Below are 15,889 nucleotides of genomic sequence, written 5' to 3'. Positions count from 1 at the left end.
TAGTGAAGAAACTGGTTGTTAGTGATCTTCTCAGTTTCGAGATCTCCCACAAAATTGCCGAGATTTGCTACACAGTGGTTTTAATTTTGACCAACAACCACAAATTTCAACTTCAAGAACTCCTTCAAAATAACCTCAAGAACTCATCAATCTTCTTACCAGAATACCCGACAACCCTCTCCATATTGAAAACACACTTGACCTCTTCCTAACAAGCTTCTCTTTCCAGGTATACTGTGGTTGTCCGTTTTTTCTTGGTAACTTCAATTAAAATCTCATTGAATTCTCTTTTGCCACAGAACAACCTTCACCTACCAGTTCACAGCCTCATGTCCTTTGGCATTACAAGGGTGCCAACTGGGAGGACTTCTATTTCTCCTTCCCATGGTCTGCTTACTGCTCAGTGCTTCTGATCCAAACACCTGCTCAGACTAAATAACAGATATCATTTGCACAGAAATGAAGGCTTTTATCCCTCATTCCACTAAAAATTCTCAGCCACCATCCAATCCTATGTTTTCAAAAAAGAGTGCCAATGCTGTAAAAGAAAAAACCTCTGCTTAATTATATTGGTGGGATTATGCTTGAAGAAAATGATGAGAATAGGGATCTTGGAGTTTTAGTAGATAGTAAGTTGAAGCACAGAGGCCATGTAGCAAAGATTGCAAATACAACTCAAAAGATAATTGCAATGCTGAAACAAATGTTCACATGTAAAGATAAGGATGTCATTTTTCCTCTTTACAAGGCCTTGATAAGACCTCACTTGAACTATTGTGTGCAGGTCTGGTCACCTGGTTTCTGTTGTGATTCTGATATGGTGGAGAGAGTGCAAAGGAGTGGGTTAAAAATGACATCAGGATTGTGGAATACTGATCATGAAGACAGATTGAGAATTTGTAGACTGCAGACACTAGCACACACAGGAGAAAGAAGGGTGATATGATCGAGACTTATAAACTTCAGAAAGGGTCATACAAGATTTCGGTCGATGGAATTTTTCAATTTATGAAGGGTGGGGAAAGAGCAAGAGGGCATCCTTGGAACCTGAGAATGAATGCCACTAAGAAGGGGATGAGGGCTAGATTTTTCTTTCATAGTGTGGTATGTGATTGGAATGGATTTCCATTGAATGCTGTGAGGCAAGCATGGTGAATAAATTCAATAATAAGTATGATAGCTGGTGAGTGTAGCATGTGGACTCCCTGGAGGTCTCTCTTAATAATAATAATAATTACCACAAATAGCTCAAGACCAAACTTCCAGCTGCCCACTCTGCAGTTTGCAACAGATGCAAAAGAATCATCATCAAGTCCATGTCAGACTTTGAAAGGGACAAATGCCATAAACTCACCTTCTACCCCAAATGGCAGTCCTTCTTCTGGTCCCTTGCCAAGGTCATTGGGTGCAACTTCTGCTCACCCAGTTCTCCATTATTCTCACATCTGGATGGTACCTCACCTAAAGACAAGACCAACTTACTGGCATCACTTTTCTCTTCTAATTCCTGCACTGAAGACCAGCAAAGTTCCCTCAACTCTGCCAAGAATGGGCCCCCTCATGTTACCCATAGTCTTCCGACAAAAAGACATCCGATGAATCCTAAATAACCTAGACATAAACAAGACATCTGGTCCTGATGGTATCCCACCTATTCTGTTAAAAAATTGTGCCCAGAACTAACACCTACACCTATCCTGTATTGCCTCTTCAATTTATCCTATTCAACTGGCATCTACCTTACAACATGGAAGGAGGTACACATCCAACCCATCCCAAAGAAAGGTGATAAAAGTCACCTAACGAATTACATTCCAATTGCTCCACCTTCTGTTTTCTTTCTAAAATTATGGTGAAGGTCATCAACAACCAACTCTTGAACCACCTATATACATACCAACTAATCAGTGACCAGCAGTATGGATTCTGCCACTTGTGATTGCCCCCCACATAGCCGAGGGCAACTATGTGGAGAAACCCACATAGTTGCCCTCAACATTTCAAAGACATTTGATGAAATTTGCCACAGGGGCCTAATTAACAGACTGCCAACCAATAATCTGCCTTCCACGCTATGCAACTGGATTGCTAACTTCCTCACTGATCACTCAGTAGATGTCATTGTGGATGGTTTACTCTCCTCAGATTTAATCACCAATGCAGGAGTACCCCAGGGTTCTGTTTTCTCACCCACTCTCTCTTACTGTTGTATATATAAAGGACCTGTTCTCACAGACTTCCAATCCTATCCATAGCTTTGCTGATGACAGTATGGGTCAATCCTCCTTTTCATTTGACAAACCTTGTAGTGCTCAAGTATTTTAATCTTCAAGATCTACCACGATCAGGGACATGAACTCAGATCTCCTAGCAATATCCCAGTGGGGCAAGGACAACCTTGTAAACTTCAATGCCACCAAAACTCAGTCCTCTCTGATCTCTCACAAGAAAGACCTTGCATCTCTCTTCCCCTTTGCATTCAGTAACACTGAGATATCCAATCGGATTTCTGTTCTTGGACATTCTTCCTTTTCATTCAACAAACCTTGTGGTGCTCAAGTATTTTAATCTGAATCTGAGATCTTTCGTTGCACAACCGCATTTCAACTCTAGCTTCTGCAGCTGCCAAAAAATTTTGTGTACTTTTTCACACAAGACACTATTTCACTACTTCACACATTCACTGCTGCTAACTCTATATAAAGACCAAATCTGCAAGCCATGGAATATTGCACTATCCTCTCCTCCAAAATTATTAAAACAAGAGCCATTGCAAAATAACACCATTTACAGTCCATCTTGAAACTCACCGAACCAACTTCACTGCCTCCTCTTTCATTCCATCTACTTCTGTCCTTCGGAACAGTCTCCTCCCCTGTAATTTCCCCAGAGATTACAACCCTCAGCTGTTTAAGCAAAATGTGAACAGATTCCTCCTAGTGCTCGTGAGCTTGTAAATGCCCTCCTACCAGTCATAATATGTAGCAGTCAATGTTACCTTTGGTTTTTTGCTAAAACGTGATCAGCAGAATCTTCTTTTCAAACTCATCATCATCATCAAATTCCTGCCATGTACCCTCAAGGGGTGTACAGGATATGATAGTACTACATGAAAAAAATTACACCATTACTAACTTCCTATCTACAATTTTCCTCCAAATCAGTCTGTTACTTGTCAAGAATCCAAAATTATCATTTCTTATATTTCTATCGTCTAAGGTACTTTGTACCGTATCAATCCACCTATATCTTGGTCTTCCTCTGGGTCGTTTTGCTGCCAACCTGGCAGAGAACACTTGTTTTGTTAATTCTGTTTAAGTGACCATACCACCTGAGATTAGCTCTGCTAACACATTCCTGGATGCTGACAATGTCAAGTTCTTTCCTAATATCCATGTTTTTAATATGATATTGCCATTGATGCCATCTGTTCACACCTATAATCTTTCTCAGGACTCTCATATCTGCGGTCTCTAGTCTTTGGTCAAGTGTTTTACTTCTGACCCAGCTCTCAGATCCATAAGTTAAAACTGGTTTGAACACTGTCTTGTATACAGCTAATTTAGTTTAGTTCTTTTCAAACTGGATAGCATAAATCTCCTGGTGCTTGTGGTTGATCATTCTGAAGGTATGTGCACAAGAATTGCCTCTTGTTCCATGTTATCTTTTTATTCTATTATTTTTAAATTCTGTGCTACACTTATAAAAAATCACCATAATTCAATTTGGATGAAGGCCTTTACAAGATTACTCCCAAACTGTCTGTCCATGGCTCTCCTTTCCCATGTCACTCTTGCAAATCTGATGATATCATCAATCCAGAATGATTTAGGTCATATTGTGGTCATTTTTCCTCTTGTGGAATCCAATCCACTACTTCTTTTGTCCATCATTGATCTTGTCTTTGAGCAATATGCCCAGCTCATTGCCACTTCAGATATTTCACTCTTCCTATGATGTCAGAGACTTTGGTTTCATTTCTTATCCACGTATTCTTTTTGTGATATCAAGCATACTTCTTTCCATACTAAATTGTGCTGTTCTTAATTTTTGAATTTCTTTTGCATTTAGTGTCCATGTAAACTTTTCTCTTCAGGCATAATGGCTTTTGAATATTGAATGCAATTTGCCAAATGCTTTCAACTCAAGCATCATGCGTCTTTTAATTTCGTAAATTATATTTTGTTCCATTGATATCTGTTGTCCTAGTATATGTAATGATCTACTTGTTTAATTTCATCATTATTGATTTTTATTATTTTTGGTTGGACATAGCTATTGAACATAACTTGGATCTTCTTTAGGTTTATCTTTAGGCCAGCTGTTTTGCTAGCAATTTGGACTTCATGGATACGAATCTGTAATTCATGTGCAGTTGAAGTAAAGATAACTGTGTCATCTGCAAAGCATAAATGGCTCAGATATCTTCTATTTATCTTCAAGATCTTTCCCTTCCCAATGAAGAAGTTTGAATATTTCTTCTAGGCACACTGTGAATAATTTTAGAGATATTATGTCACCTGTCTTAATACCTCTCTGTATTTTCACAGTAGAGATGTCTCCATTGAAATGAACTGCTGCTGGCTTGGTGTATATACGGATTTGATGGTCCTGACATATGGTTCCTCCACTTGTTGGTTTCGTAACGCTTTAAGCATTGCATAAGTTTTAACTTAATCAAAGGCTTTCTCATAATCAATAAAACCAAGACATAATGGTAACTGATATTCACCATACCATTCGATAATCTATTGTACAACTGGAATGTGGTCCACTGTACTAAAGCCACTTCAAAAGCCTGCCTGTTCTTTTGGTTGTGCTTAGTCTAGAGTCATACAAAGCCTATGAGCCAAGACTTTTGTAAACCACTGATTGGTCGGTAGTTCATCAAGTCTTCTACCTAATTTTTTTTATGTATCAGAATTAGGACAGCCTTCTTCCATTTTCTTGGTACATTAGTTTTCTTCATACATAAGGTAAATAGTTTTGCTAAGATTTTGATAATTTCTCCACCTGATATTAGAGTTCAGCTTTAACTTCATCCTCACCAATAGCTTTGCAAGCTTTGGATGCTCCAATAACCTTCTTCTGGTAGAATCTGTGGTACTTCAGCTATTTCGTAGTTGTCTTCTTCATTTAATTCATCATTCTGATATAATACTGAGTAAAATTCCTCAATTCTTTTTGCTATGGCATATTTATCTCTGGTTATGGTTCCATTTTGTAGTTTGACTTCAACCATCTGTTTATTGCTGTTTGGCTTTTTTTGAGACTATGGTTGTCTTCAATTGTTTGGTGTATGAATTTTCTTATTTCTTCTGTGATACATTTTCTGATCATTTTGCACAAATCAGTGTATTCAATTTTATTTTGCAGGTTTTTGATTGTTTCATTTCTCTTCATTTCTTCAGAAATTTTGCTTGTTTCTGTTCTGTGGTGCCAGCAATTTCAAATGAGCATTGTAAAGGTTTTGGGTAATAGTGTCTTTACTTTGATGGATCAGCATTGTCATCTATAATAAGATTTTTAAATCCATTGTTTAGTCATGTTGGAATATATCTTTTTTAATGTTGAGTTTATGTACACCTATGTTTTGCTTTGATCTTCGAAACATTTTTCTTCTTTCTTTTTGGCAGTTTTATTTGAATCTTACTGCATATCATACGATGGTCACTTCCAGTATTTAAGGTGTTTATAAAAGAAGTCTTAAAAGATGTTTTCCTTATTGCTGAGGATAAAATCAATTTCATTAGTTTTTCCACCACTTCATGTGATTTTTTCTTGAAAAAAAAAATTCATGATGTTCCATTTTTTTTTTCTTTCAGAAAATTCTATTAATCTTGCTCCTCTATCATCTCTCATGCCATATCCAAAATTTCCCATTGAGTTTTCATTTGATTGTTGTAAACCAATTTTAGCATTAAATTTTCCCATTACAATTCTGAAAGGACATTTTCCTTTATTGTAAAGTTGGGATACCTCATTATGAAAGTCTTCAATTTCTTCATCAGTATGACTTATTGTTGGTGAATAGACTTAGATGATCTTAAGAGTGTATATTTTTGAGATTTGAACAATGCTTGCTATTTGATCAGATATACTGTCAAATTCTATTATGTTGTTCTTCAATTTTTTTTTTAATCATGAATCCAGCCGCACTAATTCTTTCCTTATCTTGGCCTCTATAATACAGTATGTCTCATTTTCTTAATTGAAGATTTCTTCACCATTACATGTAACTTCATACAGTCTGAGAATGTCTCATTTTAGTTGCTTTAGCTCTTCAGTTAGCTGTGCTTCACTGCTCAGAGTCTTACAATTTAAAGTTCAAAGGTCTAGTTTTCCAGAGTAGGAAATGATTGTCAGACATACAAAAATATTTTGGGAAAATAGCAAAGCTAATAATAATGGCAAATACCTGATGGATTTCTGCTCAGGACATGGACTGGTTATTACTAACACCACGTTCCAACATAAAAATGTGCACAAATTCACATGGAGAGAAGAGGCAAGGAATAAGAAAAGTATCATTGACTATGTTATTGTTGATAGTGATGTTTTTTTCCTGGTGCAGGACACCAGAGTGTATAGAGGATTTGAAATTGGAAGCAATCACTATTTAGTCTTGAAAAGGATAAAATTGAATTTCATATTGAAAAGAATAACATGTAAGAAAGTTTTAAAGCGAATAAAAGTTGAGCAGCTCTCAGATGTGAACTGTAGACTAACATACAAAAAGACTATTGAAGAAAAAATGAAAGAGTTTCAGAACAGCAATCAAACCTTGGAGATTCAGTGGCAAGCCATGAAGAAAACCCTGTTGATTCAGATTGATTCAGAAAGAGAGGCATGTGGTGTGATTGTTTGCAAGGATAGAAAAACCAGGACTCCATGGTGGACATAGAAAGAGGCAGAGAAGGAAAAGAAGAAAGCATATCAAAAGTTCCTGGCAAATAAGTCAGCTTGTGCTCTTAGAGAATACAGAGGCAAATGCAAGATTGCTAAACACTGTAAAACTAGCTAAACAAAAGTCATGGGAGGACTTTCGCAAGAATATAGAAAATAAATATCAAGAAGGTGGCAAAATATTCTGGAGATTGTTTAAGAAGCGTAGGAATGAAGGAAAGAGTGCTGTAAAAGGAGTTAGAGATGATAAAGGTGACATGAAGTATGGAGTAATAGTCGTCAGCTGAAAAACTGCTAAATGAAACAAGCAGTGATGACAGCACAGTGTTAAAAAACAATGACCAGGCATGCAGTCAGGAATACATATACATACTTGAAGTAGAAAAAGCCATCAAAGGCTTGGAATGTGGAAAGGCAGCAGGAGTAGATGATATTCGACCAGAAATGCTGAAGTATGGTGGTATAAGAGTCTTACACTGGCTGCACTGCATAGTTCAGAAAGCCTGGACAGAGGGACGAATTCCCGATGATAGGAGTAGAGCTCTCATAGTACCCATATATAAAAAGAGAAATAAAACAATGTGAGAATTACACGTGGTATTTCCCAACTGAGTGTTTTCCTGGAAAGATCTATGTAAGTATACTTGAGAAATGGTTGAGAAGAATTGTGGAAGAAAAGCTTGGTGAAGAACAAGCTGGATTCAGGAAACAGAGGCTGTCAGGATGAGATCTTCACTTTATGACAAATAGTCGAGAAAGCATGGGAATATAACAAAGATCTGTATTTAAGTTTTGTCGATCTGGAAAAGGCATATGACAAGGTGCCAAGAGAGAAGCTATTCAATACTGTACAGTTATATGGTGTCAATGGGGCATTATATCAAGCAATACTTAGTCTGTATTTGAGTTGTAATTCAGCAGTTAGACTTGAAGGAAGTACAGGAAGATGGTTTAATGTTAAATCTGGTGTGAGACAAGGATGTACATTATCCCCTCTGTTATTCATTATCTATATGGATCACATTATGAAGGAAAGTGGTATTAAACATGATATCAGAATTGGAGATGTTAATGTCAGCTCTTTGCTTTATGCAGATGTTATATTTCTAAATAAATCCGTTACAAGTCTGCAAGATTCCCTGACTAAATTGAATAACTGTTGTAATAGATATATGAAAGTCAGCAATAAAAAGACAAAGACAATGAAAATAGGCAGAATCATTGAAAATGTCAACTGTGTTGTGAATGGAGAACCTGTGGAACAAGTAAAACATTTCAGCTACTTAGTCAAGATTTTTAGTGAAGATGGTAAATTAAATATGGAAGTAGACAACAGAATCAACAAAGCTGGTATGGTAGGAAGTCAAATGAACAAATTCATATGGAATAAGAGAGAAATTAGTCGGAACACTAAATTAGCTGTATACAAGACAGTGTTCAAACCAGTTTTAACTTATGGATCTTAGAGCTGGGTCAGAAGTAAAACACTTGACCAAAGACTAGAGACCGCAGATACAAGAGTCCTGAGAAAGATTAGGTGCGTGAACAGATGGCATCAATGGCAATGTCGTATTAAAAATGAGGATATTAGGAAAGAACTTGACATTGTTAGTATCCAGGAATGTGTTAGCAGAGCTAATCTCAGGTGGTATGGTCGCTTAAACAGAATGGGCGAGGAAAGATTAGCAAAACAAGTGTTCTCTGCCAGGTTGGCAGGAAAACGCACCAGAGGAAGACCAAGATATAGGTGGATTGATACAATACAATGTGCCTTAGATGATAGAAATATATAATCTGATAATGAAAATATTTGAGTCTTGACAAGTAATAGACTGATTTGGAGGAAAATTGTAGATAAGAAGTTAGTAATGATGTAAATTTTTCATATAGTACTATCATATCCTGTACACCCCTTGAGGGTACATGTCAGGAATTTAATGATGAAGTCTAGTTTTCAATGGCAGTGTGATCTGGTTACCTGGGGTTTTTCTTAGCACTCTCTGTTATATAAAATTGCAGAAAACCTCGACAAAACTAAAATCTGCTTCTCAAATTATTCTTTAATGGGAGTTCTAATAACCTTAATTTTAATGCCAAAGTTCTCCTAAACAGAACCCTTTTTTTTCTATTTTACTTTTGACAATGTCCAAATCTCTGAACCATATAAGATTTCTCTGCTTGGAATTATTCTTCTAAACTGAAGGTTTTTTTTGCATATACATATTACAAACATCATCCTATCACCATCCAAAGAAATTCAATTTTCTCTTTGTTAAAGAGTGTTACTTTACTGTGGCATAGCTATTATCACTGCAATCACAAAATCCATATAACAGCTTACTCTTCTCACATATGGAGTGGGTTCTTAAAACTCCTAAAAATACTTGATTTAACACAAAAAAGTAATTATGTTGATCAATGACTTGTATCTTACAGATTTACTACATTCTGTTGCTTGCATTTTCTTCCAATATTTTCATGGCCATTGTTCATCAGAATACATCAGTAAAGTAATTCCTTTAAATTTGTTAAAACACACACAGCAGAGGTATGACATTCCATCACAGTTCAACTCCAAACCCACAGAACAAATTCTTTTCTGTTCATTCATTCCTTTTACTGCTGTTTCTTATAGAGCAGAATCTTCAAATGTAATGCTAATAAGTTTTCCCCTCTCCAAATTTGTAGAACATCATGGTATTAATGTTCTACAGCTCAAACATACACATACCAACTCTATAACAAAAAAAATGATGGATAATTTCATATGAGAAACTGAAACATAAGATAAATTGGCAAGATCCAGATGGACTTGTCAGGAAATGTTCATTATACCATTATGTTCTGTGAAAGCAGAACTAGAAAATTTGTGGAAAGATCAATTTAAGTTAAAATATAGTTTCTGGATTCACAGTATTTTTATTTTTATTTTTTAATTTTATAACTTCAAGAATGCAGCTAACAGTAATAACAGTGAAATATGCTATAAAACTTAATACCAGTTGAATCCACATCTTTCCACAGGGAAATAGAACTTGTCAAATAACCAAGTAATGAATAGTGAGTTCAGTTAATAAAAAAAAAAGTTGTTGCACCAATGTGTATTCTACCTGGTTTGTCTTGTGTGTATGTGTTTTTAATACAACTTGCCAGTACTTCAAAATACTTAAAAATTCCTCATATTCTTTATGGGATTCTAACTGTGGGTCAAGTTTATGTTCTTCAAAATGCACCACAAAGCAAATGAAAATTAATAAGCAAATGTAATATAAGAGGTTTACATTTATAAATTCTGAGTTTATATATACAAACTCTGGTCCTAAAGAATAAGCTTTTTATGTCAAATCAAATTGATGAAAATCAAATTGCTTTCTTGAATTTCTCTATAAATATTAAATAAAAAGTGACTTACATCAGCTTCAGCATCTTCATCATCAGAATCCTGTAAACCTAGAGCTGCTTTCTGAAATTTTTTTTTCTCATTTGCCAATTGAGCTTCTGCTTCATCAAATTTAAAACCTTTTCCAGTAAATCCACTACTGCTTCTTACTTTCTTGCCTTCCTTTAAAAAGTGGAAGGAAAAAAATGTTTCAGTAATCTGATATTGTAAACAATTTAACATTATGCATGTATTGAGAGTTCAATTAGAAATTCACAAAAGCAGTTCCCAAGATTAATATAAATGAAAATTCGATCAAGTACATATTTTGTCTTAAATATAAGAGATAAGCTTTAATAACTGAAAAACTATTTCATCAGTGTCGTTGAAAGAGGTTTAGTGCTAGCAGATAATAGGCTTTTTGATTGTTCTACATCAGTTTCACATTTACAGTCAACTATCATTGCAGGGAATCTATAATGGACCAAGGATATAGGACAAGGTTTCCTAAACCAAATTTACTTTTAAATGGCAGTGGTCATATGAAGCTTTGGCTGGAACTTTTTCTTAGTTTCATATATTGATAATGATTCTGAAATAGCAACTATGAAGCCTAACACAGTTTAAAAGATTGTGGAGGTCTTCTCCCAGTTACTTATTAGATAGATTATGTGTTTGCTTAAGGGACTAGTCACCTTTAAGCAACTATATAATAAATATCTCACAAATATAGTTTTGAATATGCAACATTCTTGCTTAAAGGTCAAGGCTAAATAACTAGAACTCCATACATTCACTCTTTTAAGAAATGAAGAGAAACAAACTGCAGCTTCTGATTTAATGTTCAACCCTCACTTTCTGATGATGATGATGCACTCATATATTCTATAAGATTGATCCAGAAGATATTTTTGAAAATATGACTGGTGGTGGGAGGACTAGAGGCCATGAATGGAAGCTGGGCAAGAGCGTGGTTGACAAGGGTGTTAGAGCTAGGTTTTTTACTTGGAGAGTAGTGAATGAGTGGAATAAGCTTCCAGAGTCTGTCGTGGGTGCTACGACCGTGAATGAGTTCAAGGCAAGGTATGATAGATACTGTGTGAATGTCGCATAGTTGTTCTTGACATGATGTTAGGGCCTCCCTCGATGAGTCTGTCGACTCCTTGGAGTTGCCTGGAACAATAATAATAATAATAATTATTATTAGGTTCCATCTCAACAGCAACAAGGATGACTTAAGAATTTGGGATTTAGTCAACAAATTTGTATTCTGTATTGGCTTAAAGTGATAAAATGTAATGTCATATAAGGAGTAGATCGTCCAGTTAAACACGTCCTCTGCTGATTTCATAAGAGAATCAGGATGAACAACGAAGTCAGCCTGGCAGGAATGAGAACAGAACCAGCAATGTAAGAAGTATCACTGGAAAAGAAGTGGAACTTACAAAGAAATATCATGTCAGCATACAAGCATACCCTGGTCATGTGATATGATAGGTTCCAGACCACTGCCTGATAGCAAATTACTGAACAGTTTCCCATGGAATACAATCAATAGCTTTCGAAACAATGTGAAGAAATTTCTTCTTGCCCATCCACGGTGTAACATACAATAGGTTGGTGAACCTCTCCTGTTGAGTTGTCACAAACTAAATAAGAATTATGCAATACAGAGTGATGGGTGTTGAAAGGTTTTTCACTTGGTTATACTATAGATTAAAGATGCCAAGAAATTATATTCTTGGTTTTTCATCCTTTATCCAAGTAAGCAAACAAAGTTTGTGCATGAAGTATCTTCACGACTGGGCTACTATATAGAGGCTATGACTTCACATCATTTGCCTTAGTATCCAATAATGCAATGCATTAATGGAAAGGCCACTACCTAGATCTACCTGTTTTAACCATTATTGAGGTCTCATTTTAAGTAGCCAATTCATGAAGATACTGAGCTACTTTTTTTTTTTTTTTTTTTTAATATCTGATCCACCCACGAAAGGTCACATGACCCTTTCTATTCCTCTTGTGGGCAAGAGGAATAGAAAGGAGGAGCAATCTGTTCACATTTTGCTTAAACAGCTGAGGGTTGTAATCTTTGGGGAAAGCAGAGTGGAGGAGACTGTTCCGAAGGACAGAAGTAGATAGAATGAAAGAGGAGGCAATGAAGTTGGTTTGGTGAGTTAGATGGACTGTAAAATGGTGTTATTTAGCAGTGGCTCTTGTTTTAATGATTTTGGAGGAGAGTGGAGGAATAATTATCGCCAATTCAGCAGAGGTATCTGTCCATGAAGGTATCTGTAGAAGAGAGCCGCAAGGCAGAAACTGAATGTCTGTGAAAGAGAGATTGAAGTGGGTATGTGAGAGAGGGATCATTAGCCAGGTTGCCCTCTTCTGGATATAATCGAGCAATCTTAGAAAGGATGGTGCACCACCCAAATATGAGAGCTATATTCCAGACTGGGCAGATTTGGGCTTTGTATAGAGTTAGGAGCTGTGAACGTGTGAAGTAGTGATTAGTGTCTTGTGCGAAAAAGTACACAAATTTTTTTGGCAGCTGCAGAAACTATAGTTGAAATGCAGTTGTGCCACAAAAGATCTGAGATTCAGATCAGTCCAAGAACAGTAATCTGATCATGTTTGGATATATCAGTGTTACTGAAGGTAAAGGGGGGGAGAGATGTGAGCTCTTTCTTGCAAGAGATCAGACAGCACTGAGTTTTGGTGGCATTGAAGGTTTACAAGGTTGTCCTTGCCCCACTGGGATATAGCTAGGAGATCTGAGTTCATGTCCCTAATCGTGGTAGATCTTCAAGATTAAAATACTTGAGCACTACAAGGTTTGTCGACTGAAAAGGTGGAATGAACGTACTGTCATCAGCGAAGCTATGGATAGGATTGGAAGTCTGCGAGAACAGGTCATTTATATACAACAGCAAGAGAATGGGTGAGAGAACGGAACCCTGGGGTACTCCTGCATTGGTGAGGAAATCTGAGGAGAGTAAACCATCCACCATGGTGATCAATGAGCAAGTTGGCAATCCAGTTCCATAGAGTGGAAGGCAGACTAATGGTTGGCAGTCTGTTAATTAGGCCCCTGTGCCAAACTCAATCAAATGTCTTTGAAATGTCAAGGGCAACTACGTGGGTTTCTCCAAATTTCTCCATGGCCAGAGTCCAGAGGTGGGTGGTGAAAGCAAGATCAGCCATAGATCACGAGTGGCAGAGTCCATACTGCTGGTCACTGATTAGTTGGTTGTTGATGACCTTCACCATAATTTTATTGAGAACAGAAGTGAGAGCAATTGGATGGTAATTCGTTAGTTGACATTTATCACCTTTCTTTGGGATGGGCTGGATGTGGACCTGCATCCATTTTGTAGGATATATGCCAGTTGAATAGGATAGGTGTTAGTTCTGGGGCACAATTTTTTAAAAGAATAGGTGGGTAACCACCAGGACCAGATGCCTTGTTTGTGTCTAGGTTATTTAGGATCTTCAGATGTATTTTTGTCAGAAGACTAAGGGGCAACATGAGGGGAACTTTGCTAAACAAATCACGTCTGCCCAATGGCACTCTTTCTTTCTGTTTATAGATGTATACAAAAAATTTTCAATTTCCCACCTCTCCCACAATATGGTGTTATTAAAATCTTTGTAAACAGAGCCTCCAAACTCTGTTTCAACCAGGCTTCATTTACAGTCGCGGTCTTCTCTATTTTTCTATTTGTCCAATGGCCATGCCAAAAAAGATTAATAAAATAACTATTACTTCCATGATCTCACATTCCTCTCAACATACAGATTATAATAATGCTATTACTATTTCCTATGTCTTGGGTGCTTCAGAAAAATAGAAAAAAACTTCCAAGAAATGTAATCCCTGCATTGCTTTCAAACTTTGTGAAGCTGGATGCCCTTATCTGCTCTCCTACAGATCAACCCTCCCCTCCTCTCAGTTCCAGGTGTGCACAAGGTTTTTTCTTGTTCTTGCAACTTGTTACTCAAAGAACTCATGAAATATATCTGTCACCAAGACTATGGTCAGGTATAGATGACCATGCCTTGGACATAAATTTACAAAATCAACCAAAAAAGATTAACAAAATAACTATCATTCCCATATGATAAGGTGCCAAGAGAGAAGCTATTCAATACACTGCAGTTATATGGTGTCAATGGGGCATTATATCAAGCAATACTTAGTCTTTATTTAAGTTGTGAGTCAGCAGTTAGAATTGAAGGAAGTACAGGAAGATGGTTTAATGTTAAATCTGGTGTGAGACAAGGATGTACATTATCCCCTCTGTTATTCATTATCTATATGGATCACATTATGAAGGAATGTGGTATTAAACCTGATATCAAAATTGGAGATGTTAATGTCAGCTCTTTGCTTTATGTGGATGATGTTATACTTCTAAATAAATCCGCTACAAGTCTGCAAGATTCTCTGACTAAATTGAATAGCTGTTGTAATAGATATGGTATGAAGGTCAGCAATAAAAAGACAAAGACAATGAAAATAGGCAGAATCATTGAAAATGTCAACTGTGTTGTGAATGGAGAACCTGTGGAACAAGTAAAACATTTCAGCTACTTAGGTACGATTTTTACTGAAGATGGTAAATTAAATATGGAAACAGACAACAGAATCAGCAAAGCTGGTATGGTGGGAAGTCAAATGAATAAATTCATATGGAATAAGAGAGAAATTAGTCGGAACACTAAATTAGCTGTATACAAGACAGTGTTCAAACCAGTTTTAACTTATGGATCTGAGAGCTGGGTCAGAAGTAAAACACTTGACCAAAGACTAGAGACCGCAGATATGAGAGTCCTGAGAAAGATTAGAGGCGTGAACAGATGGCATCAATGGCAATATCATATTAAAAATGAGGATATTAGGAAAGACCTTGACATTGTCTGCATCCAGGAATGCGTTAGCAGAGCTAATCTCAGGTGGTATGGTCATTTAAACAGAATGGGCGAGGAAAGATTAGCAAAACAAGTGTTCTCTGCCAGATTGGCAGGAAAACGATTCAGAGGAAGACCAAGATATAGATGGAATGATATGGTACAAAGTGCCTTAGACGATAGAAATATAAGATCTGATAATGTTGGAGTCTTGACAGGTAACAGACTGATTTGGAGGAAAATTGTAGATAGGAAGTTAGTAATGATATAATTTTTTCATGTAGTACTATCATATCCTGTACACCCCTTGTGGGTACATGGCAGGAATTTGATGATGACTATCATTCCCATTCCTCTCAACATACAGATTATAGTAATGCTATTATGTAAATGTATGAAAATCCCCAAAATTTAGGAAATGTTACTTTTAGACTTCCTGCCCAACAGCAAAATCTAGCTACCAGCTCCCATAGCAGGCAATCCACTTATGACTTTTGTTTCTAGTCATCTTTCCCTTATTGTGTGTTGCCACTATCACAGAGATGATATCTCTGTGATAGTGGCAACATACTGGAACTATTAAACTTGTTCAATTATTTAACCCTCTCATGCATAAGGGCCTCATATGAGGATGCATATATTTTCCCTCATAATAATTATTCATTCATAATTTGGTGCTACTGTATGCAT

At 36.5% G+C, this 15,889-nt stretch overlaps 1 protein-coding gene across 3 annotated transcripts in view; it reads right to left on the bottom strand.

The window, feature by feature from the left end:
- Nucleotides 1-15,889, bottom strand: part of Prp5 (pre-mRNA processing factor 5) — a 593,106-nt gene that overhangs the window by 76,254 nt on the left and 500,963 nt on the right. For all 3 annotated transcript variants that reach the window (XM_090403381.1, XM_090403382.1, XM_090403383.1), the window contains exon 17: nt 10,319-10,468. In XM_090403381.1, the coding sequence (XP_090259507.1) occupies nt 10,319-10,468 (150 nt within the window). The remainder of the gene's footprint in view (nt 1-10,318; nt 10,469-15,889) is intronic.

This window comes from Typopeltis vanoorti, chromosome 14 (genome assembly GCF_054136105.1).
Source record: "Typopeltis vanoorti isolate ZY-2024b chromosome 14, IOZ_Tvanoo_1.0, whole genome shotgun sequence".
NCBI lineage: Eukaryota > Metazoa > Arthropoda > Arachnida > Uropygi > Thelyphonidae > Typopeltis > Typopeltis vanoorti.
Note: the sequence above shows the minus strand (reverse complement) of the source record. Positions and strands in the feature narration are given on the sequence as shown.